Source organism: Mycteria americana, chromosome 1 (assembly GCF_035582795.1).
Source record: "Mycteria americana isolate JAX WOST 10 ecotype Jacksonville Zoo and Gardens chromosome 1, USCA_MyAme_1.0, whole genome shotgun sequence".
Taxonomy (NCBI): domain Eukaryota; kingdom Metazoa; phylum Chordata; class Aves; order Ciconiiformes; family Ciconiidae; genus Mycteria; species Mycteria americana.
Window position 1 is genome coordinate 155,369,538 of NC_134365.1, and position 18,914 is coordinate 155,388,451.

At 38.9% G+C, this 18,914-nt stretch overlaps 1 protein-coding gene across 1 annotated transcript in view; it reads right to left on the reverse strand.

The window, feature by feature from the left end:
* CUL4A (cullin 4A) overlaps positions 1–18,911 on the reverse strand; it is a 41,060-nt gene extending 22,149 nt beyond the window's left edge. The window contains exons 1-9 of the mRNA XM_075525404.1: positions 18,658–18,911; positions 17,799–17,914; positions 13,724–13,818; positions 11,511–11,589; positions 9,638–9,711; positions 7,957–8,119; positions 5,346–5,435; positions 3,931–4,013; positions 658–725 (exon numbers count right to left, since the gene is read on the reverse strand). Coding sequence (XP_075381519.1) covers positions 658–725; positions 3,931–4,013; positions 5,346–5,435; positions 7,957–8,119; positions 9,638–9,711; positions 11,511–11,589; positions 13,724–13,818; positions 17,799–17,914; positions 18,658–18,838 — 949 coding nt within the window. The 5' untranslated portion in view covers positions 18,839–18,911. The remainder of the gene's footprint in view (positions 1–657; positions 726–3,930; positions 4,014–5,345; positions 5,436–7,956; positions 8,120–9,637; positions 9,712–11,510; positions 11,590–13,723; positions 13,819–17,798; positions 17,915–18,657) is intronic.
* Between the last annotated feature and the right edge of the window lie 3 nt (positions 18,912–18,914).

The following is an 18,914-nucleotide window of genomic DNA, read 5'->3' on the forward strand; positions in this document are numbered from 1 at the left end:
TCATTTAAAGTATTAAGAGGTCAGGGAATACTGACCAAACCCAGAAATTCAGTGAAAAAGGAGAGATTAAAAGTTAAGAGGAACAAAGAAATGGTGATTTGAAGACCCTAATGTCTGAATAAGGACTTCCTAAGAAGACCGCAGCTCTTATCTGAAATTGCCAGACAAAAGATAAAACACAGACAAAAGCATATAAAAGTTCATTGCCTTGGAATGTCGTCAGTTCCAATAACTCATGATTCTTGAACTATACAATCACAAGAATATGTGAAGCTTTGCACTTGAGCTGTGTGATTATCACATAAAAGAAGGTATGACAGTAACTGCAGCTCTCATTTAGAAGTTTATATATATAATTCTAGGAAATAGGAATTAAACCTTTGGAACTGCTTAAGCCCACTGCTGAAAGTCAAAGGAGATTTAGGGGGTTTAGCAACCTTTACAAATATGGAATTATATTTTAGATATTTGTTTCCACATATACAATTTACTTGTCACAGTGGGTGTAACAGTCATAGGGTTGGCTTTCTGTATCTGTGGAAGTTTTTCCCATGTCTAATATACCTACTTAAATAAAAGCTGTGGAGTTTATAGTTAGTGCAGAGTATGAGAATCTGTTGCTTATCAGAGATTATATTAATTAAAAACAAAAAATACCTTTTTGCAAAATAGCTGATAAGTGTTCTCCTAGTAGCTGTTTCTCCACACAAGCAATCAGTGGTTTCCTAAATAAGGCAAGAAAAGTATATTAGAAGTATTAGAGTATAAGGGTATTGCCTCCTGTCACAGTGTATTTGTGAATAACTTACATTATAATACAAAAAAATCAACAATTTTCTACTTAAAACAGAGGCTACAAATTAAGACAAAAATGTCACATGTGATATAAGTCAAGAAAGAAAACAATAAACCATGTATGTAATTAAAAAAGAAATTCAGGTTTGAATACTAAAAAGCAAGTTCTTACACAGTAGAAGAGAGGAGCTTAGATACCAAAAATCAGTAACAAAAACGTTTCTGGAAAAAGTCAAATTGACCTTTTCTTGGAAACAAACAAGCAAACAAACAAAACAAAACAACAAAACAAAACAAAAACCTCCAAGGGTTTGAACTCCAAAACAACACAATACGTGCTGGTGATGTTCAAAACTCAAACTTTTCATCTGATTGTGTTATGTACCTACATAAGCATAGATTGAGCTAGAACCACAAGACTCAAATTCACAAAATGTTTTAAATTTGTCCTTGAGTTTTCCCTACTTTTTACTATTAATGAAATATTTTTTGATACATTCACTTTAGACAGGACTGAGAAATAATGGCAAGTTTTCCTTTACATCTTTTATAGCCTAAAAGGAGGAAATGCCTGAAGTACAAAGGGATAATTAATGTCAACGTTTAAACCTCTACCACTGCTTACAATATGACAACAAAAGACCAACCATTTCTTTCTGAGTTAAGTTTTATAAACTGGTTCTCAGACCCTTAATTTAGATTTTTCTAGAAGAGAAGTCCTCAACTTGGATTGATGGAAGCCTTTTACGTAGCAGCATCCACTTTATGTTTATCCACCTTTGCTAAAACACCACCTTTCCTGAAACACCCCACCAATGATTTGCCTGACCCTCCATACAATACACAGTTTTAGTCCCTTCATCTCAAAAATATTAAATTAGAATTTGGAAAGGTTCAGAGAATGGAACAGGGATGATCAAAGTATGCATCGGCAGCTACAAGAGAAACAACTGCACGTGTTAGGACTCTTCTTTATGGGAAAGAGATGACTTAGCAGGGATACAGTGCATAGACAGGCAGGGAAAAGGTGGAAGGGAACTGACTGATCATTTTCCCTTCCAATACTGGGGGCATCAGAAGTGGGGGCAAGTAGAAGTGGGGGCATCAGTGATGGTAGTGGGAGCCAGACTTAAACAAAAGGAGGCAATTTATCATGTGGTGGCTAGTGCACCAGTGGAACACTTTGCCAAAGGCTGGCACAGATGGAAAAGCTTATGTGAATCCCAGTGAGACAGTACAAGTATTTGAAAGAGATCGAAACAGACAAACCACATCAGATTCAGAAAATACCCTGAGCTGAAAACTGGCAGATACAAGGAGAGTACCAGTGCATCACATATACTTATTCTATTCTTTCCCTTCAGTGGTCGTAAGCGAACATGAAATAGCAGTTAGACAGACCCTTGGTCTTAACACATATGGCCATTTTTATGGTCACTTCCATATTCCCTGAAATTTCCAGCTACTGCTACCTACAGCTGCTGACTGTCTCCAACGGTAGAAGTAGTCAAGGTTGTATAAAATACCATCCTTTGCCCCGGAAGACCTATTCTGCCCACAGGGGAAGTAACGACAATTTGTCTGCTTGAGGCTGAGAGGCAGAGCACTATTTCCTAACAGACAGACAGACAGAATGAGTATTTATCTTGACTGCTAGTTGATGAATGAGCCTGAAGGTACCTTCTATATGGCCTCAAAGTCATCTACCTCGGTCATCTACTGACTGACCAGGAGACACGCTTATTCTGCTCAGCTGTCCAGAAAGAGGCATGTACTGATGGGCTGAATAAATCCCTCTATGGGCTGCAACAACACACTCTCCATGTGTTGCATAAATCTGGTTTGAAGTATTTTGAATGGTGTTTCTCATGACAGTTTTGTCCTGGAAGTATCATTTCCATCTCAAGATCAAACCCAGTAACTAAATTTAACATCCTTTCTGCTCTTTTCATGCATACCTGGTGAGACAGTATGACCTGAGGACAATTCAAGGGCACTAATTTTAAGAACTGCTGTTTTGTAATGCAAAGAAAGGAAATTAGTGTGAAGCCTTCTAAAAGTAGGTTTCTAAGCCTTAACTAAGGACAAGATTCAAAGCAAGGGCTTGATGTATATCTAGACTGAAAATATAACAATATCAACCTATTTTTTAACTTAAACAGTAAATAAATACATATATGCTTTAACTTTATACATAGAAATAGTTCCATATATTTTAATGTGACTGATTTTGCCAGAAAAAGCTAGTCACCCTGTAATCAGCATTTACAGGAAGAAGATTCAAGTTCAAATATGTACCATGACATGCAACACGTGTGTGTGAGTATATATATAAAATACGTCTGAAGAAAATAATAAGTTAAAAAGATAATTTTTATTCAGTTATTCTTTTAACACTCAATGAAATGCCAATCTGTCATCCAGACAACTAAAAAATAAAATAAGATGTTATGTGCTTTTATTAACTGTTACATTATTTAAAAAAAAGAAAAAAAGCAACAGCTTACTGCAGGACAAATTATATATAGAATTATAGCATGTCAGTGACTCTGCAGTACTTCCTGAATGCACATTCTTACCCCAGCAAAACACACACTATTACTCAACACCTGAGTGAAAAAAGCACAAGCTACCCTGCACAATACATTGGCAGCAGCTGCACCAAAGCTGATCTACTGTAAGCGCACATCCTGTACTGCTCATGAGTGATGTTCGTGTCCTCTATCCTATACCATAATTTAACCTTTTTGTTTTTTTTTTTTTTGCCTAATGCATCTTTCTTTCCCTCAAGGGATTTGTGGTTAATTTTGTTATCAGTACATGAATGACTAAAATCAGCTGCTACTTTGGTAATGCAAATTTGAGTTCTTATATAATGTTAACTTCAGTATACACTGATAAATCCTTCTGGATAAACTTCTCCCCTCTTACTCAAAGTATATCTTGATTTTAAAGAAATCAGTTTTGATAAAAATAAAGTCTTAAAAAAACCAAACTGTACCACAAGCACTGTCAACAAGATAACATCTGTAAGATAATGCAGAAATAATCTCTGTCTCTCTACAACCGCAGATAATCACACTGGTTTACGATGGATTCTTGACTTACACTAAAGATGACAGAATTCGTACTCACTGTGTGCTGTGGTCTAAATATGTTATTACTCTGTCTCCTTCTTCTTCCAAACGTTTATTAACATGGTGAAGATATTCTGGGACCTAGTGAGACAAGAGAATGTCAAGTTTAACTACGAAAGTATAATTTTGTTCCATGACAATTATTTTAAACTACCAATTTAAAGAGAATAGAAATTGGAAAGGACTATTCCACCACAATGTTAAGTACTACGTAATCGATATTTTTATTAATCAATGTTACTTTATATTAGAAGTATTATAAATGCACCTGACAGAAAGGAAGAGAAAAACAGAAATCTGAGAATTTTTCAGAGGAAGTTAGTTAATTTTTCCTCAAAATCCTTCTGAGCTAAGCTAGCCCTTAAAATATCATGGAGCAGATTTTCAGTTGGTGTGAACCATATAGTTCTACTATTTCAATGGCAGTTTCTCCAGTGGAATATATCTCCCTATGGAGAGTTAACACATTTAGCATATATTACAACACAAGTATGGAACTCAGGCTTCAAATTATCAAAAGTTATGCATACATGCATATATGTAACAGGTATGCACACATGTATATATGTGTATGCATTATGTGCACATGCATACATATGTACACGTATACACTGGTTAAGTTAGGGCCCTACTCCTTTTGTGTTTTTCCACAGTTTTCCACTAGATATATAAAAGCAGTAAGACTCTTGGTCTCAAAATCTGTGTCAAAGCATTTCCCCTTGGGTCCCAGTGGAACGCGAGGCAATGAGGTGAATGGAGTAGGATTAGACACAAGGATTCACCTCAGTGCAATGTAAACAGGTGTTTTCAAAATGTCTGTAGTGACTCAGTGTTAAAATGGAATTAATAAAGGTAGTCTTCTGTATTTTAGACCACCACAAAACTCAGCTTTTGAAATACATTTTCAGAGATAACCACACATTTGCAGGCTGCGCACTGCAGACCATAATTTTATCTCAAGAGGACAGAAAACAAAAATGTCTTAAGTCTATTTAACTAATAAGGAGAAAAAACAAAACAACAAAATAAATGCAACAATAGACTAAAAATGTAAATGGTTTACTTGGGTATTCAGCACACAGCAGAATGATGCCAGTGGATATTTCACAGCTCTTGGGCAAAAATATTGGTGGCACACCTTTAAGCTTTATGTGGATATGACTTTCTGGTAGCATGACTTCAGCTACACAAAACGTCACTGGTTTTCTTCACCCTTAATTATATATTTCAAACACCAAGGCAATCTGGATACTTTGATACAGTACTGTGGTCCCCATCAAAACCTGTGAACGTATGCTTGCATACCTGGGCACCAGTGAATTTCACTGAGCATTAATACACTATGGCACTACCAGAAGTTCTCACTAGCAGATAAAACAAACATAAAAGCAATCATCTACAGCATGCACCTACCTCTCTTTCTTGCATTAATCTTTGGCCCTCTGCAGCATATAAGCAATTTGTCTCTTCCAGAAACCTCTGTTCAAATGATTCCTTGTAAACCTGCTCAAGAAATTAATTTAGTTACTTACATTAAGCTGCCAATAGGGGTAGCATATTTTGGCTGTCAGGCATAGAGGGCAAGTAAAATCTCAAGAATACACACAGTTATGAGAAGTGTCAGGGTAACATTACATTAACACAGAAGTTCTCTGTTTGGCCACTGGTTTTAGAAAGACTAAGATCAGAGCTGACTTCCCAGTGCAGCAATAGCGTGTTTCAGTCATAGTACTCAAATCGTCTAAATTGACAGGCTTCTGTTTAAGGTACACAGACCAACACCAGTGCCCAACATAAGCACAGCAATGACATGCAATCTACCTGAGCTCAAGACTCCCACTGATATTTCTGTAGCAAAAAAATAAGATACTTCCAACTAGTGAAACATTGGCACAAAACAGGTAATTCCCATCAGTAAAATAATAATAATATGTTTGCTGATGCATCTTCAGATCTGCCAGGTTTACCTCAGTGGCCCAAAAGCAGGAAAAATGAATTGTAGCGAACAAGGTGAACTCTCTTTCTCCAGGGAAGGAGCAAGGTGATATGTAAAAAAGGGCACCAACAACAATCACAGACATCCAAAAATTTCTGTATAACGATTAGCAGTTTATTATAGAAAGGAGATAAGTTAGAAAGGACAACTGTATCAAACAGTTAAAACAATCTGGAGAAGGTAGCTAGGGAATAACGTAAACAGCAGGACAGTTAGCGAAAAGAAAAAGGAAAGATTCCTTGAGTGTGGTGGAAGAACAGAAGGAAATATTTCTTCCAAAAATATAGCAGAGCTGTAAAATTCATTATTACATTCTGACCAGTTTTTTTTTTTTTTCTTACGGACTTTTAAGAGTTTTACTTTTTTCAATGCAAACTTAAATATGAAACCTCTGGCTCAACAAGCATTCAGAGCATAATAATTCACTAATTCAGCATCACAAGTAGACATCAACTCATTGCTTCAGCCTTCTTGTTACACTAGCTCCCAGTTCAACAGGATCAAATACTAGATTTCATTTCTTACCTTCCTCGCCTTCAGGATAACTGGAAAAACGTTAACATAACAGTATGTGGAACTATTTTCTGCATAAAACATGTAAAGCTCTACAACAGGAAACAGCTATAGAATAGGATTTAGGCAAGCAGGATCAGCTTTCAGCAGCTGGTTCACAAATGCATAATTGCCTAAAAATCAGGCATGAGTAGGAGCTTAATTGTTTTCAAATTAAATATAAGATTTGCTTTATGAATTAATCTTTCTCCAGAAGCTAACTTCTGTTGAAAGAGGGAGAAGCAGAGATCCTGGAGTAAAATTACAACATTATAAGCACATCTCTATCTCAATGAAGTGATGGATATTATACAAAACCAGATTAGATTAGGTTAGTTTCCCTAGTGAAAAAAGAAAACTACACTTTTAAGCCAATGAAGGAGAATGCAGACCTAAATCCAATCCTGTAAGAAGGATCCAATAAAGGGGAATGTTTATCTTTAGCAGAGTACATTGCTAAAAAATAATGTGAAGAAGTCAACACCTCTAAGAATCTGATGCAGTTAGAGAAGGCAAATAACAATGGGAAGAAAAAAGTGGGGAAAAGCACACAAACCAGATCCGCACCTTCAGGTTATATGATCTGAAAAATCATTGACAGAAGTTTGCCTTCTCTCTTGAACAGTTAATTTTTTCTGGTACACTAGAGACGATTATGGATGAAAGTCAGGAAGGTTAACATGAAAGGCAGAAAAGAAGGTAACCTGCCTGACCAAAAAGGACTATTTAATAGTCTTTTATGCAGTCTTCCTCTTCAAACACTTTTTTAAACCTTCAGCCAGTTTCGTAACACTGTACACCACTTGGGAATGGAGCAACCTCAACAATTTCTAAGAATGAAAGACAGGTCCTAAGTTTTATTGCACATCCCACAAAGCTGCAGTGTTGACCAGAGAACAACATATGACAGAGTCAGAAGCACAACATTTTTTATTCTATTTGGTTACTTAGTATCTATGCTAATAGAAAATTCTAGTAAGTTACAGATTAACCTTATCTATTTGAAAATGTTGGCCTTAACTTTGCACCTCATTCTATCCTTGGCGTCTCTGCTAAGAAGTTGCCAATGCAGTGATGTTTTTGTGATACAGACCCAGGATCTGGACTCCAAAAAGCCTTTTTACAGTGACAAAGGTGGTCTTTTTTGGTTGCTACATTTAACCAGCTCTAGGATTAGAAAACTAGGGATTACGACAGATGAAGTATTACACGTACTAAAAGACTTGCAAACCTATTATTTAAGACTCTGTAGGCCACTATGTCAGTTAAGAAAAACAGGCAGAGAGGTCTCATTTACAAACAGAGAGTGAAAGATTGTGCATCAGGTAAAGAAAAGTCAACCTTATCAGTCTAATAGCTAGATTTTGAAGCACATTTACTAGCAGAATAAAATTTTTTCTGAACAACACACAAATTTGAAGAGTCCAAACTCTGTTTCTAAATGTAGGTGTTATTAGTAAAGCTTGCTGTACTCACCTGCAGATCAGAGAGCATGCTCAACAAGCTCCGCAGCAAACTTCTGTCCACAGCTTCACCATTCCGTTCTCGTTCAATTAGCAGGAGGATTCCATCAATAGTCTTGTTTTGAACTTGCCTGTCACTAATGACGTGATTTCTAAATAACTCTAGTCCCATATCCCTGTGTGAATATTGAAAATTAATAAATCATACTGTTGATTCTTTCCAAAAAATCTATATCCCAGTTTGAGAAAAATAAATACATATAAAATATATATAGTGTATATATATTACACAGAAAGAGAATACATTAATGGTGTGTATATTCTTTTGGCGCTGTCCACTAAGGAAAGTATAATACAATAATTATCATAATACCAGGCCACACGCTACCAGTTGCATACACTTCAGCTAAGAACTGTGACCAGCCTGACCATATTTCATATAATAGACTATAACATTCTCTGTTTATTAAAAAAATACTATTATAAAAATAATAAAAAAATCCGAACATAGATCTTAACATAAGATTCCCTGGATCACTCAATCTATGTGTAATTTATAAGTTTTGTTTAAAAGCATGAATTCTCTGTATGTTTAGGACTTATGATCACCTGTATCAGATCCTTGTTTCATTCTAAGAGGATGAGGAATGGTGCCTCTATGCCACGAAGAAGCCAATTATTAAACATTGTCTTGGCCAAGGAAAACAGAGGAATCTTAGGTAAACCTTATCTCCAATGTCCTCACATGCATCGAGATTTCAGTAAGGGAAATTTTCCCAGTATGAGGAAGAAAGACACAAAGTATGAACAGACCCCTTCAATGACATTCAGTAAAAGGAAGCCTAACACAAACAGTTGGAAGAGAACTACTCCAGAGGTTGGGAAGAAAGACGTGCTCAGGACAAGCGAGGGGTGGGAGAAGGATGCCAGGTTTCTCAGACAGCCTGAGGAACTCCCAAAAGCACAGAAGCCAGCCAGGCAGGGAAAAGGCACGCTCTGTAGATAAAAGTACTTTATCTACATCTTTTTTTGCGTTAGATGGAGTACTGATAGCAGAAATTTTTGGCAAAGCCTAGGTTTGTTTGCTCAGGCGATAATATAAAATGCCCCTCAGGAGGGATGCTGAAAAACAGAATGCCCAAAGATGTGACTGTGGTGTGCTGAAAGGACAGCAGCACCTAGGGGAGCTGGCTTTCATCTCAATGCTCTGAGCCACAGGTCTCGACTCTCAAGAGGCCAGTGCTGGAAAGATGATCTGCACCTTGTCAGTGTATCTAACTTATTTAAAAAAACAACTGAGCAAGAAGTTGAGCATGGAACTTTGTCAAAACCAGGAGCACCTAAAGTAACAATTGGCCCAGGGTTAAGGTGCAGAGGCATCAGCCCAAGGAGGTTCCCCATACAGCCAGCCTCACCCAGGCTGTGACAGCTACAGCTATATATATGCCTTGACTTCTAAGCATATGTTCACAGACCTTTTTCTTCTTTTACTCTCACTTTACAATGAATATTCCTGGGGAAGGAGGAAATGACACATGCATACACTGACACATGGACTTCTGTAAACTAACACAAAATTTTAGATACCTATTACACAGATCAAATATAATGTGAAAAATTTATTTTCAACTTTTACAAATATAATAGCATGTTCAAACTCTAAAGAGTCGAGGAATACTTACATGGATACCTACCATATAGAAGGAAGCATTGAATTCTGAAGTACATATGTACGATCCAAAAATAAGAAAATGCTTCTGATCATGATCTGAAAGTATATAAAGAAAATGTTTCTCTTCACCATTATGTGGTGTTTTCAACTATAAAGTAAATTCTGAAAAACTACATCACATAAACATGCACCTTAATTGCTGATACATGCATTTTCAACTTTTGTGGCAACTTGTACAGCCACTGGTATGTAATCTATTGATGTTAATACTATTACTAAGTGGTATTACCAAGTACATCCAAGACAGTTTTCAAATTCATAACCATTAACTAAGTAGTTTTATTAGCCTGTTATATATCTCAGTAGCACTAAAACTTCATAAGCCATTCAAGCAGTACCACCAAGACATTCAGTAAACACCCTGAAATAGCATGCTGCCATGGTTTTTGCTTTTTAAAATAAGCAGCTTTAAGCAGAGACAGTAATAAGCTGTGCAACAGATCTTTTCATAATAAAAGTTAGCTGCCAAAATTCATGTGAAAAATAGGTACACTTTAATTCTAACAGGGGAAAGAAGGTATAAAAATTTTTTTTTTTTTTAATTTAAAAAGTGGGAGAAGGAAGTGGTTTTTTTAGCTTATTACTCTTCCACATTCAAAACCCATTTTTAACTTTGCTCATAAAAAGGCTGCCCAGCTTTCAGTTTAGAGTAACTCAGGATGTCAGTAACTAACTCACCCCCAGGCCAGCTACAGAGATATCTATCCCCAGCTGTCCACCTACTCCTCCCGTAAAAGGTTTCATCGCTTCTGAAGGAATTCTCAAGCTGACGCTGTTTCTGGCCAAGCATATTAAAGTAAAACAGCAGCAAGGCTGATTCTTTTTTCTTAAATACCACAAGTGCTAACTCAGCACATGGGCAAGAAAGCAACTTGCTACAGGTTGTTGCTTTGAGGAGAAAAAATTTTTAAAAAAGAATGCTCCAAAGTCATTAAAGTGAACAGAGTTCATAGTAAAAGCCTTTTTATAAAAACACAAGTCCAGTTTAATTACATTTTAAAGGCAATAAACTTCAACTCTGTTTCATCAGACTATTTGAATTTGTTTTGAATAGTTTCCATAATGGTTTCCATTTTTATTTCAGATAAAAATCACATACCTCTGCCCATCCCCCACAGGGGAGGGGAGAGGGGTGGATTCGAGGAATGAGAATAGAAATTCAACCATTTTGGGCATCTGTAGCCAAAGCTAAGTGACAATGCAATGAAAACTCATTGTAAAATGCTGGTTTAAAATTATAATGATGCATTCTTAAAGGGATGATTCACACAATGTCTTTGAGAGAAGATTTTTTTCTGTAATGTAATTCATTGTGGAGGTAGAGGACAAGGAGGGCAGAAAGAAAGAGAGAGAGAGAGAGTTTCAGTTCTTTAATCTTCCTGTTTCTTAGCCCTGTAGTCAGGATAATCATCTCTGCTTTGCAAAAAGAAAAAAAAAAAGGGGGAAAAAAAAAAAAAAGAGTCACAAATTAACCTAGTTCTTGGAGCTATCTAAAAGCAAAGATTGAGTATTCTCCAGTTACTTAAAATTACAAACAGCAAACAATTTCAGCATAGCCTGGTTAGTTTTTCTTTCCACCTATAGAAAACAGGTGTCAAGATATTTCTGAGTGATATTCCAACTTCATATGAAACCTATGAAAGCCAGAGTCAACATAGCAGAACATAAGTTTTCAACAACAAAACCACCCCCAGCTAGCAAAGGGGAAAGTGAAAAGCAATGCTGAAACTTGGAGGAGGAGGTGCAACGCAGTCCCAAGTTAAAACCATGACAAACTCCTTTTTGCCAGATTTCACACCTCAAGGATATGTATTCTGAACAAACATTCAACTTACCATTTGTCTGCAATGATCTTGCCAGCATTTATTTATCTTCTTTAAAAATAAAAGACTATCCAGAGAATCTGTACAGCACCTATTAAGGAAAACTAGCTTGTGGGTATCTTTTGAGGCCAGATTCTGCAGATGATCTTTGCCAGCCATTAAGCAAAGCTGCTCCATGGATATCCTGATGTTACTGGGACTGCCCAGGGATAAACAGTTAATTGCAGAGCTTCTGCCCAGCAGAGGGGCTGGCAGTTCTCCAAAAGGCCTCCCTATGTTTTCAAGGAATAACACTAGCTGTTCTTCAGTAATACCATCTAGTGGCTGTACTGTATAACTTTGATATAGTTTTAAACAAGAAATCCCACTACTTGTCACCAATTGAGGTGAGAGGGATAGAAAGGTTTATTTTTTTTGTTTAATGAGTTCACACGGTGCACAAGAGGAGTGACCCTAATCTCTTAAAAGCAGTTACAGTTCTAAATAATCCTCAACAAATCCAAATACCGCTCTTTTCATATACATCTCCAGGTCTCCCTAAGTAAACTATAGTTTTCTTCATTACATAACAGATCCAACTGTTATTTACGAATAACAGAATTCTCATGTGTCGTATGAGTAAATCCAAATGTAGCTTTACCTTCCTCTCCTGCACAGTATCATCTCCAACTCCCTCTGGCCAAATCTGATTAATCTGATCTTATGTCCTTGGAATATAAAGTGGTATACCTGTAAAATATAAAATTCTCAACTCTCCAAAACACCAGCTTTGTCAGAGAGCGGGGAGAAAGCAAAGTTTTAAAACACCAGTTTTAAAACATCTCTTCAGAAGATCATCTGAAGTCTGAAAAGGCAGGGATGCAAAAAATGGTTGGCTGTACTGCTTTAAAGCAGACTATAAGATTTGGTTCTCAGAGATCAGTTATGTTTAAGAGACTACTGTACTGACTAATGTACTTTTCAGTTAGATGTGATTTTAAATGCATCGAAGTAAATGTAATGAAAAAATCAGCTGCCATAAGAAGTGAATTCACAGTGCTGATTTATGTACCTGTGTTTCTTAGATGCTATGTAGAAGCCAGACTCCTTAACTGGGACTCAAAAAAAAACCCCAAAACCACACAACCTAAAACCATGTTGGGACTTAGCTAGATAACAGGGCGGGGGGGAGAAAAAAATTATCTTCTTTATGAGTGTAGGCACCTACCTGGGGAATGCAGTGAACTGAGAAACTGAGAGCCACAATCCAAAGCACGTTTAAGGCATTCACCTGGAAAGAAGGTTCTTTCTGGACCCCAGTCCCTTGCTTCTTTCTATTTTAACCTATCATTTTCTGTATTAAATATCATTTTCACTCTCCAGCATCTGCTTGCTAAGGCAATCTCCAGGAACGTGGGGACAGCCAGGTGGGCATAGACTCTATTTATGCTACTGCCTGAGCAAGTCAACCCCTAGGCTATTACACAAAAGGCAACTATCACATAAAGCACAGACTCAGCATGCAAAGCACAATGGGATTCAGAAAATTGGGCTGTCTGTGCCCAGGTGACCAGAGAAGATCTACAGGTACTTCTGTGACCAGCTCAGCCAGAAGAAAAGCCCGGCAATGTAACTTCAGAAAACTATGGGGAAATTTACCATAAAACTACAGGTGTCTGTGTGTCCCAAGACAGCCAAGTGATCTCCTGAACTTAGAGCTCTCTCCCAAGAACCTCCCAAGGTACACATAAGATACCTAAAGGGTTTGTTGAATGCCTCTGTGACACATCGCTGCCGACCAGTAGTTATTACTGGTCAAAACAGGTGTACTTTATGTTTGAGAATTCTTTTACAGAAGACGCTGTTTTGAAAATTACTGTGGTGATTTTTTTTTAAAACTATTGCTACTGTAAGCATCTCCACTACTCACCTGCAATAAAAATCCATACCTGCTGTTAAATCTCATAGTGCTACTGAAATTTTCTAGATTAAGTGTAAAATTTGCATTCCTGTTAAAATGATAAGTAAATTGTTATTAGCTTGCTACTTATCGGTACACAAAAACTATTCACCCAGATGACTAAAGTTGCTTATGCCTGATTTGAAAATATGTAAGTGGTCAAAGAACCTCTTTAACACATTGGCAATTACTGGTGTCATTTTTACAAAGTGTTGTTTTAAAAAATAATGATTTAAACTAACCATTCTAATAATTTCCGTGCACAAGAAAAGGATATTCTCTAAACTGAAGGATTTGTGCTTTCACATGATCTTCACAGACTTGTCGCAGCTGTTTGTACAGTGTAGCAGAGACTTTGTAAGAACAGAGATTTTCAACAGCCTAAAAACAAAAAAATATTATGAATGAGACAAAAAAAACCCCAAAACCTCAAATTTTTGTGCCTGTGCAATCGAGGCCAACAACAAAGAGAAAAAAAAAAAATCAGCATTATCTGTCCAAGCTGTGCACAAAAACGAAACATCAAAATGAAATTATCCAAACTATGTAGAAAAATTAAGACTTCATGATTCCTTTCTGACTTTGGTCCCTTCTTATACTGCTAGATTTCATGTACAAACAAGGTCCACCATTACCATCTGGGTCATTTTTCAGATGTGCTGTTAAACATTACTAGGATTTCCCCCCCCACAATACTGCTCAGCATCGGAACTCTTCCATTTTGTGGAAGGTCCATTTTGTAGGTCCATTTTGTGCATCCTCCAGCACACACACTTTTCTGGGGGGAACACCATTACACCAAATATTTTCATTTCTTAATAACTTTAAGGCAGGCGTTTCAACCACTCTCTCTAAATGGTAAATGAATACTGCTGCTTTCCTGTCATTTTATGAACTTGCTTCTTTCAGAATATTTTGACTGATTCACACACTCATGCTAAGTTATGTAAACTGAGGGGGGGAAAAAGAATAATAATTTAAGAAAACCAACAAAAACTGCACATTAACTGTTAAATAAAGACTTGAATTGATTTATTGGGACCTCATGGGATTTAGTTGAGTGTTTATCCATAGTTGACTAAGAAGACCGATTCTGCCCAAAGTCAAACGTTCTTGCGGTCGCTCCATTAATGTAAATCTATGCAGCTGACCTGGACTACGCTGAGACAGCTCTGGCCATCTCTAGAATGCTGCTGTTCAGCTATTCAGTAATTACCTTGTCTTACACTAACATTTTTTCCTCACAAGAAACTCAATGAGAACGCCAAAGAGAAAACACAGCCTTGCTTGATAGCACTGCCTATATTTAGACTTCGTTCCAGGCACACTTTATTTTAACTTGTGTGCTGTATTTCAGTAAATTATTTTATTAATAGACCATAGCATTTGAAATGAATCACAATGAAGACAGCCAAATGTTCTGTGAGAACTGTAAAGTTTACAGTAAGTATTTTTGGCCATTCAGTGCTTCGTACAAAATTATCCAAAGGAGTTGGACATGATTTTCAGAACTAAAAATCCAGCTGTCTTCTCCTTTAACTTCACCTCTCTTTCTTAAGAAATTTGATTTGACTTTTATTCATCTTGCACACAATTAGTTTGGAAAAAAGCTACTGTAATTATCACATCTACAAGGATACGATAAAGACAACACTTTTCACCCACACAAATCTAGTAAAAGTTCTGTTTCAAATCAACCTTTTAATAGCTTGTTTTGAGCAGAGTCTTGTTTCAACATTTAGCATGCAAATTATTGCTACTTCTTGTATTATTTCCTCTACAGGTTCTAACATCCTGAGGAGTTTGTCTTCTAAAACACAAAGTGAATCTGCTCCCCAGAGATCTCCCCCTGGGGTAATTCTAACCTACCTGATGTCATTTTATTTAAATGCACATCAACTATGGCTTCTTCAGTTTTGATACAATATTAAAGCAAACAAACAAAACTATCACACAGTGCCTATGCTATGTTTTTCATCTGGTCTTAAAACAGGTAAGTAAAATGACATCTGCAACAAACAGTATTCATACATAATAATTTTGCAGATAGTTTGTTATGTTTCCTAAGACATAGCCCTTCCTATCCATCCATCCAAACAAAAGTCTGGTCAGGACTCTCATCTCTTTTTTTTTCCTTCATTACTACACTGTCCTACTCCATGTCCTCCAGAAGGGCAGTGCTGCCCCATTTCAGGTTATTTAGGACCTTGCTGCAAAGGGAATTTTCTTTTTCCATTATTTTTACCACTCACTCCTCACTCGGCAATTCTTTGCCCTGCCCCACTTTCTCTATCCCATCAAGTATAAGCTACTTCTATCAAAATCTGTGCAATCTACCACCAATGCCAGACATCATTTCTATTTTAGTCGCAAAAAATTGGCTGCCACCCTCCCATTGCTCACTGACTCCGTCTCTGCCAAGCACCTTCATGCCTGATCCCATGCTGCCTCTAATGCCTGGAAAGGAGTATCCTTCGGCCTTCCCACCAAGCCTTGTCATTGTTCTTCAGTTTTTCCTCAGCCACCGTGCCAAATTAAATAAATAAATCAGAAAGTTCAAAGGCAGGCTGGTACACCAGCCCGCTCACCGCACTGAACTCTAGTAGGCCTCTCACTTCCTCCCATAACGTCAGATAAAGACTCAAAAGAAAAAAGCCCTGACAGTAAGAACTGATACACACAGAGAAATTTTCCCCTGTGGATGACTCGGTGCTCACCAACAGGCAGTTAAAACGATCTGTAAGTACAGATCAGGTTTCCAACGGATGCTGAACTTCATCTTTTATTCCTTTGGCAGGAGAGTAAGTACCTATCTATGCATAGGCACACTGACCGCCACTACCCACTGTGCAGAAATCTTGCTGATTTGCACCGCTGCCTTACAGATTATTGAACTGGCCTTGCGCAGTTTCTACAACTAAGCAGGCAAACAGAAAAAGCAAGAAGCGCAGTTCTCCCTTCACAGTTTATCTGAAATCTCTCTCCTCCTCTTCTGCCAAAACTCAAGCCTGTACCCTGGCGATTTCATAGCCATATTACTATAATCTCATTTCTGAGCCTCTGAAAACAAGTTAGGTAACGCTCAAAGCATCTGTGGGTTTTTTGGTTTTTTTTTAGCTAGGCATGAAAAAGCAGGATTTTTCAAATGTTGAGTTTAAAACCATAAAATGTATTATGTAATTCAAACTCCAAAAACCTGCTAGTATTGAGATGAATATACCATATAGTCAAGTCACCTATTTAAAGAGAATAAATTATATTAAGTCAATATGCATTTACACAATCAGCATTTTAGACCCATACATTATAGACCCTAATCACAGAGACAAGTATAGTCAGCTCCCAAATTCATCCTGATTTTCTTGAGCACGCACCCAAAATGGACTGCTGCCTTTCTCCTCCTTCACAGTTCACACTTTGCAGACAACATCAAACCTACCTTAGCTAAACATTTAGAATAATTCGGGTGAGCATAATAATGTCTTAACTCCTGATCTGGCAATGAGATCCACATCTGCAGATCAAACACCTGCACCCACAGAAAACTCATAACTAACTTAAGCTATGTAGCACAACTTAGCGCATCAGTAATTTTTTATAACATGATAGCTGTAATAAATTACTATTTCAGTTACATATCTCAAAGCACATACATTTAAAATAATATAGAACTAAACCATATATAAACAGAGAAAGTAGAAAGGAAGAAATGGTTCCTAAGTATCTCTCTCTTTTACCCTCCCTAGCCCTTGCTCCAGATGCTCCAGCAATACTTTTTCATCATTTTAATAAAAAAATTAAGATCCTGATTGTTACAGGAGCTTGTTGAAAATGTATCAATAATCTGAACGACAGGTAAACTGACAGTTTGTCACCTGCTCAACCAAGATTCTTTTTTAATTCCCCAAGGGATATTGATGGTGAAGTCTAATTGTTATTATCTAATAATAACAAACATTTCAACATTACTATTCACAAGAGACCAAAGCATGTACAAAAGCAAAATCATCATAAAATATGTATCTGCATAACCCAGCGAGAGTAACATCCCATTTTCAGCATCTTGAGTAGGCATTGTATTGAAGAGACCGAGACTTAAATCTCAGCCCTGCCCAGGCACAGGTTTCCATGCCTCCCAACATGAACTGCTTTTTCATGGGCCCAGATCCTGGTAGCTCTCCAAGGAACTGATATGTAAAACTGCAAACTGACTAGAAACAAGAGTATGGAGCAAACAGTTCAGAAAACATAATCAGCTTTTAACAAATCAAAATGCATTATGTTAAATGCGTAGCTCTGTGAAAGTCCCAAAGCAGTTAATTTTCGTTCTGTTAAACTAAAAAAAACCCTACACGCCTCACCTGGTAGAGCTCTTCAAGGTTGTATTTAATAGAAATGCTACTCTGTATCGCTCCCACCGCTTCATGAAGTTTTTGCCAGGTGTCCTGAGTATAATTATCTGGTAATTTGGGTCTTTCTGTGAAGGAAGATACAGGTAGTTGAAAACTAGCTGCCCAATGGGAGTCTGTAAGCAACCTTTCTCACCCTGCTTCATTAAGTTCTGGCAAACCATGTTGTGCTGGATCGTTTAAGCTTGGCCCAAGGATAGGGTTAGTAACTACACCCGAGGCGACGAAACCTCTGCACGGGGGGTTTGACCCCGCAGCCGGCCGGCCCCCCACACGCAGGGGCGCCCGGGGCCGGAGCGCGGCCCCTGCCCGGCGAGGGCAGAGCCGGCACCGCCACCCCGCCGGCGGCCTCGGGGCCGCTCCGGCCGCAGGGCTGTTGTGTTTTACCCCCGCGTTACTTTCAGCAAGGTAACCCTCGCCTTGCTTTAATTCCTTTTGACACTAAGGTGGCTTTCTGCCCGCTTCCTCCCGCAAGTCGTCGCTGCGCTGCTCCTCCCGCTGCCCCCACGCACGGAGACCCACGCGTGTCCCCGTAAGCCCTTAAACCGGGATGGTGACGGCAGCGGGGAAGGGTTATCGGCCCGGCGGCAGCCTCCCCTCGCCCAGATAAGGCGGCGGGGCGAGTGACAGCGGCGGGGCCGCTCTGCCGCCGGCCCGGCCCGGCCCCGCCGCTGGCTGCCTGCCGCGGGGAAGGGGCGGGGAGCGGCCGGGCCCACGGTAAACAAAGGTCGGGCCGGGGCCGGGGCCAGGGCCGGGTGGCGGGGCAGGGCGCACCTGCCGGGGCAGAGGTCCCGGCCCGCCCCGCACCCACCTCTGAAGTTCTTGATCACGAGTTTCTTGGAGGAGGCGGTCGCGCCTCCCCCTCCTCCTCCGCCGCCTCCTCCTCCTCCCCCGGCGCGGGTGGCGGCGGCCAGCGAGGCGGGCTTGGTGAGCCCGTTGGTGTGCCCCACCAAGGCCGACAAGTGCGGCTTCTTCTGGGGCTCGTCCGCCATCTCCGCCCCGGGCGCCGTGTCCGGCCGGGGCAAGGAGCTAGGCTGGGCTGGGCCGGGGCCGGCTGGTCCCCGCCTC